Below are 6,242 nucleotides of genomic sequence, written 5' to 3'. Positions count from 1 at the left end.
GCAAGGCCTTGTTTTCATTGAGATGAAATAAGATAGTAACTTGTTCGAAGTGATACATTTTGATGTATGCAGTCCAATGGGTGCTGAGGCACGCAGTGGATATCATTATGTTCTTACTTCACTGACGATTTGAGTAGATACTAGAGTATTTACTTAATGAATCACAAGTCTGAAATATTGAAAAGTTCAATTCTGTTTCGGAGTGAAGTTCGTCGTAACAAGAGGATAAACTGTCTACGATATGATCATAGAAATGAATATCTGAGTTACGAGTTTTGGTACGCAGTTAAGACAATGTGGAAATTGTTTCGCAGTTCATGCCACCTGGAACATCATAGTGTGATGATGTGTCTGAACATCATAGCCACGCACTATTTGGTATGGTGCATACTATGATGTCTCTTATCAAATTACCACTATCGCTTATGGGTTATGCATTAGAGACAACCGCACTCACTTTAAATAGGGCACCGCGTATTTCCGTTGAGATGACACAGTATAGACTGAGGTTTAGAGAAATCTAAACTGTCGTTTCTTGAAAGTTTGGGGCTTCGACACTTATGTGAAAAAGTTTCAGTCTGATAAGCTCGAACCCAAAGCGGATAAATGCATCTTCATAGGATATCCAAAACAGTTGGGTACATCTCCTATCTCGGATCCGAAAGCAAAGTGTTTGTTTCTAGAAACAGATCCTTTCTCGAGGAAAGGTTTCTCTCGAAAGAATTGAGTGGGAGAGTGGTAGAACTTGATGAGGTTATTGAACCATCACTTCAACCGGTGTGTAGCAGGGCGTAGGAAGTTGTTCCTGTGGCACCTACACCAATTGAAGTGGAAGCTGATGATGGTGATCATCAAGCATCGGATCAAGTTACTACAAGCCTCGTAGGTTGACAAGGTCGCGTACTACTACAGAGTGGTACAGTAACCATGTCTTGGAGGTCATGTTGTTGAGCAACAGTGAACCTATGAGTTATGGAGAAAGCGATGGTGGACCCAGATTCCGACAAATGGCTGGAAGTCATGAAGTCCGAGATAGGATCCATGTATGAGAACAAAGTGTGGACTTTGGAGGTACTGCCTGAGGGCCGCAAGGCCATTCAGAACAAATGGATCTTTAAAAGAAAGACAGACGATGATGGTGATAAATCACTATTAAGAAAAGCTCGACTTGTCGCAAAGATGTTTCCGACAAGATCAAACTATTGACTATGATGAGTCTTTCTCACTCGTAGCGATGCTAAAGGTCTGTTAGAATTATGTTAGTTGTTGATGCATTATTTATGAAATATTGCACATAGGATGTCAAAACATTGTTTTCTCAACGGTTTCTTTGAGCAAACATTGTATGTGATACAACCAGAAGGTTTTGTCGATCCTAAAGATACTAGCAAGTATGCAAGCTCCAGCGATCCTTCAATGGACTGGTGCAAGCATCTCGGAGTTGGAATATATATACTTTGATGAGATGATCAAAGATTTTGGGTTTGTACAAGGTTTATGAGAAACTTGTATTTCCAAAGAAGTGAGTGGGAGCACTATAGAATTTCTGATAAGTATATGTGGTTGACATATTGTGGATCAGAAGTAATGTAGAATTTCTGTAAAGCATACAAGGTTGTTTGAAAGGAGTTTTCAAAGGAATACCTGGATTGAGCTACTTGAACGTTGAGCATCAAAGATCTATGGAGATAGATCAAAAGCGCTTAATAGAAGTTTCAACAAGATGCATGCCTTGACAAGTTTTTGAAAGAGTTCAAAAATAGATCAGCAAAGAAGGAGTTCTTGGTTGCGTTGTGACGTGTGAATTTGAGTAAGACTCAAAACCCGACCACGGCAGAATAAAGAGAATAGACGAAGGTCGTCTTCTATGCCTTAGCCGTAGAATCTAAAGTATGCCATGCTGTGTACCGCACCTGATGTGTGCCTTGACTCGAAGTATGTTGAGAGGTACAGAGAGTGATCCATGATTGAATCACTAGCAGTGGTCAAAATTTATCCTTAGTAACTAAATAGACTAAGGAATTTTTCTCGATTATGGAGGTGGTTAAAGAGTTCGTCATAAAGGGTTACGTCGATGCAAGCTTTGACACTAATCCGAATAACTATGAGTAGTGAAACGGATTCGTATAAGTAGAGTAGATATTTGGAGCATTTCCGAATAGCACGTAGTAGCAGCATCTATAAGATGACATAAAGATTTGTAAAGAACGCACGGATCTGAAAGTTTCAGAACCGTTGACTAAAACCTCTCTCACGAGCAAGACGTGATCAGACCCCATAACTATATGGGTGTTGGATTCGTTGGAATCACATGGTGATGTGAACTAGATTATTGACTCTAGTGCAAGTGGGAGACTGTTGGAAATATGCCCTAGAGGCAATAATAAATTAGTTATTATTATATTTCTTAGTTCATGATAATCGTTTATTATCCATGCTATAATTGTATTGATTGGAAACACAATACTTGTGTGGATACATAGACAAAACACTGTCCCTAGTAAGCCTCTAGTTGACTAGCTCATTGATCAAAGATGGTCAAGGTTTCCTGGCCATAGGCAAGTGTTGTCACTTGATAATGGGATCACATCATTAGGAGAATCATGTAATGGACTAGACCCAAACTAATAGACGTAGCATGTTGATCGTGTCATTTTGTTGCTACTGTTTTCTGCGTGTCAAGTATTTGTTCCTATGACCATGAGATCATATAACTCACGGACACCGGAGGAATGCTTTGTGTGTATCAAACGTCGCAACGTAACTGGGTGACTATAAAGATGCTCTACAGGTATCTCCGAAGGTGTTCGTTGAGTTAGTATGGATCAAGACTGGGATTTGTCACTCCGTGTGACGGAGAGGTATCTCGGGGCCCACTCGGTAATACAACATCACACACAAGCCTTGCAAGCAATGTAACTTAGTGTAAGTTGCGAGATCTTGTATTACGGAACGAGTAAAGAGAATTGCCGGTAAACGAGATTGAAATAGGTATGCGGATACTGACGATCGAATCTCGGACAAGTAACATACCGAAGGACAAAGGGAATGACATACGGGATTATACGAATCCTTGGCACTGAGGTTCAAACGATAAGATCTTCGTGGAATATGTAGGATCCAATATGGGCATCCAGGTCCCGCTATTGGATATTGACCGAGGAGTCTCTCGGGTCATGTCTACATAGTTCTCGAACCCGCAGGGTCTGCACACTTAAGGTTCGACATTGTTTTATGCGTATTTGAGTTATATGGTTGGTTACCGAATGTTGTTCGGAGTCCCGGATGAGATCACGGACGTCACGAGGGTTTCCGGAATGGTCCGGAAACGAAGATTGATATATAGGATGACCTCATTTGATTACCGGAAGGTTTTCGGAGTTACCGGGAATGTACCGGGAATGACGAATGGGTTCCGGGAGTTCACCGCGGGGGGGGGGGGGGGGGGCAAACCACCCCGGGGAAGCCCATAGGCCATAAGGGTGGCGCACCAGCCCTTAGTGGGCTGGTGGGACAGCCCAAAAGGGCCCTATGCGCCAAGGATAAGAAATCAAAGGAAAAAGAAAAAGAAAAAAAGGGAGGAGGTGGGAAGGGAAGGGGACTCCCTCCCACCAAACCTAGTCCAACTCGGTTTGGGGGGGAGAGTCCTCCCCCTTGGCTTGGCCGACTCCTTGAGGGTCCTTGGACCCCAAGGCAAGGCCCCCCTCCCTCCCACCTATATATACGGAGGTTTTAGGGCTGATTTGAGACGAATTTTCCACGGCAGCCCGACCACATACCTCCACGGTTTTTCCTCTAGATCGCGTTTCTGCGGAGCTCAGGCGGAGCCCTGCTGAGACAAGGTCATCACCAACCTCCGGAGCACCGTCACGCTGCCGGAGAACTCTTCTACCTCTCCGTCTCTCTTGCTGGATCAAGAAGGCCGAGATCATCGTCGAGCTGTACGTGTGCTGAACGCGGAGGTGCCGTCCGTTCGGTACTAGATCGTGGGACTGATCGCGGGATTGTTCGCGGGGCGGATCGAGGGACGTGAGGACGTTCCACTACATCAACCGCGTTCTCTAACGCTTCTGCTGTACGGTCTATAAGGGTACATAGATCACTCATCCCCTCTCGTAGATGGACATCACCATGATAGGTCTTCGTGCGCGTAGGAAAATTTTTGTTTCCCATGCGAAGTTCCCCAACACGCCATGCCCGCAAGCCTCTGGCCACGAACGGCTGCACCCGGCTTTGCCACGCGCGCGCCTGTTGTGGGAGCCCACGTCCGCCATCTTCCCCGCATCCGGCAAGGAAGTTCGGATCCACATGGCGGCGCGGGTCGGGGACGCCGCAGCGCTGCGTCGCGCGCTGGACGAGGCGGCGCTGGTCGTGGCGGCGGGGGAGGTAGGAGAGGGGCTGGAGGCGGTCCGCTGCGCCGTGGCCGCGGTGGCCAACGAGGCCGGGGAGACGCCGCTCCTGGCTGCCGTGGAGAAGGGCCGCCTCGAGGTGGTGGTGGAGCTGCTCCGGCACCTCGACGCCCAGGGCGTCGCCGCGGAGGCGAACGAGGCCGGGAAGACGCCGCTCCTGGCCGCCGCGGAGAAGGGCTACCTTGAGGTGGTGGTGGAGCTGCCCCGGCACCTCGACGCCCAGAGCGTCGCCGCGGAGGCCAACAAGGCCGGCGAGCACGCGGCGGCGCTGCAGAGGTACCGGCAGAACGCCGAGTTCTTCGTGTGCTCGTGCGTCGGTAAGGGCACCGTCAACGTCCCGAGGACCCCCGGCGGCATCATGTACCACCAGCGGTGGAACAACCTCCAGTTCGTCACCAGCGCCTCCTTCCTGCTCACGGCGTACGCCGACTACGCGACGGTGGCCGGCGGGGGCGCCGTGCGCTGCCCTGGCGGCGCCGCGCGGCCCTACGAGATCCTCGCGTTCGTCAGGTCCCAGGTGAACTACATCCTGGGGGACAACCCGAGGGCGACGAGCTACATGGTCGGGTACGGGCTCAACTACCCGCGGCAGGTGCACCACCGGGGCGCCTCCATCGTGTCGGTGAGGACGGACCCGTCGTTCGTGAGCTGCCAGGAGGGCTACGCGAGCTGGTACAGCAAGCAGGCCGTCAACCCCAACACGCTGGACGGCGCCGTCGTCGGGGGCCCCGACGAGTACGACGACTTCGCCGACGAGAGGAACAACTACGAGCAGACCGAGGCGGCCACCTACAACAGCGCGCCGCTGCTCGGCGTCCTCGCCCGCCTCGCCGGCGCCTGCGGCGGGCTGGACGAGTACCGGCCGTCGCTCCCGGCGGAGGCGGCCGCGAACCGCACAGCGAGGTTGGCGGCGGCTCGTCGGCGGCATCCTCACCTTGAGGTGGAGCAGAACGTGACGGGGACATGGGAGGTCAGGCGCAGGACGTACCACAGGTACTCGGTGACGGTGACCAACAGGTCCCGGAAGACGGTGCGGGGGCTCCACCTCGGCGTCTCGGAGCTCGCCGGCAGGCTGTGGGGGCTCGACAAGGCGCGGTACGGGTACGTTCCCCGGAGGTGGCTGCGGGCGCTGCGCCCCGGGAGGAGCGTTAGGTTTGGGTACGTGCAGCCCGGCCCTCCGGCCAATGTGTGGGTCACCGGATACAAGCTGGTGTGAGTGAGTGAGTGAGTGAACTCTTTCCATGCATGTTTGAGGTCCTAGCTAGGATAATCCAGGGTTTTTGTTTTGGTGAGTGATGGGTTCATTGGGATGGGAGGAAGGAGTTAAGAGATTAAGAATGGCGTTGTGCTCATCCTCTTCCTCCCGAGAGTGTTCGGTTAGGCCAGAGAGGGATTTGGATTTCAGGGAGATGGAGATGTAATGTCGATCCTTCTTACTTTTTCAAGTTTTGATTGAAAAATACAAGGCATTGCCTCAGCTTTAATCTTTACTCTTTATCTACTAATAAAGCAATTAGTGCTTCCATCGTTCGTCATTAACATTGTCCATAAAGTTAATGAAAATTACCCACAATTGCCACTTATAAGTCATAAAAAACGTTTCAAACAGTAAAATCTTCGGACTGGGCCGGCCCATGTAGGCACCTTCTATATTACGCTCTGGGCATAGGAAAAACATGCAGCACACCTATTTGGGCCGGCCCATGCGTGGCTGCCTGTTCTTTTAGTTTAGTTTTTTTATTTTACTTTTCAGTTCCAATTTTTTCTACTTTAAATAATTTAGAACTTCAAAAACTTTTCTTAAATTTAAGAAAATGAGAATTTTGAAATAAA

The 6,242-nt window shown here is 49.7% G+C and overlaps 1 protein-coding gene across 1 annotated transcript; it reads left to right on the top strand.

The window, feature by feature from the left end:
• Nucleotides 1-4,308: 4,308 nt before the first annotated feature.
• Nucleotides 4,309-5,906, top strand: LOC123428928 (endoglucanase 15-like). The gene has a single exon (XM_045113023.1). It carries the CDS (start codon nucleotides 4,309-4,311, stop codon nucleotides 5,623-5,625), a length of 1,317 nt encoding a protein of 438 aa, XP_044968958.1. The 3' UTR covers nucleotides 5,626-5,906.
• Nucleotides 5,907-6,242: the final 336 nt, after the last annotated feature.

Source organism: Hordeum vulgare, chromosome 2H, assembly GCF_904849725.1.
Source record: "Hordeum vulgare subsp. vulgare chromosome 2H, MorexV3_pseudomolecules_assembly, whole genome shotgun sequence".
Lineage (NCBI taxonomy): Eukaryota > Viridiplantae > Streptophyta > Magnoliopsida > Poales > Poaceae > Hordeum > Hordeum vulgare.
Note: the sequence above shows the minus strand (reverse complement) of the source record. Positions and strands in the feature narration are given on the sequence as shown.

Excerpts from the sequence above, each read along its gene's own strand:
- LOC123428928 (XM_045113023.1), top strand. The coding sequence starts at position 4,309 with ATGGCGGCGCGGGTCGGGGACGCCGCAGCGCTGCGTCGCGCGCTGGAC.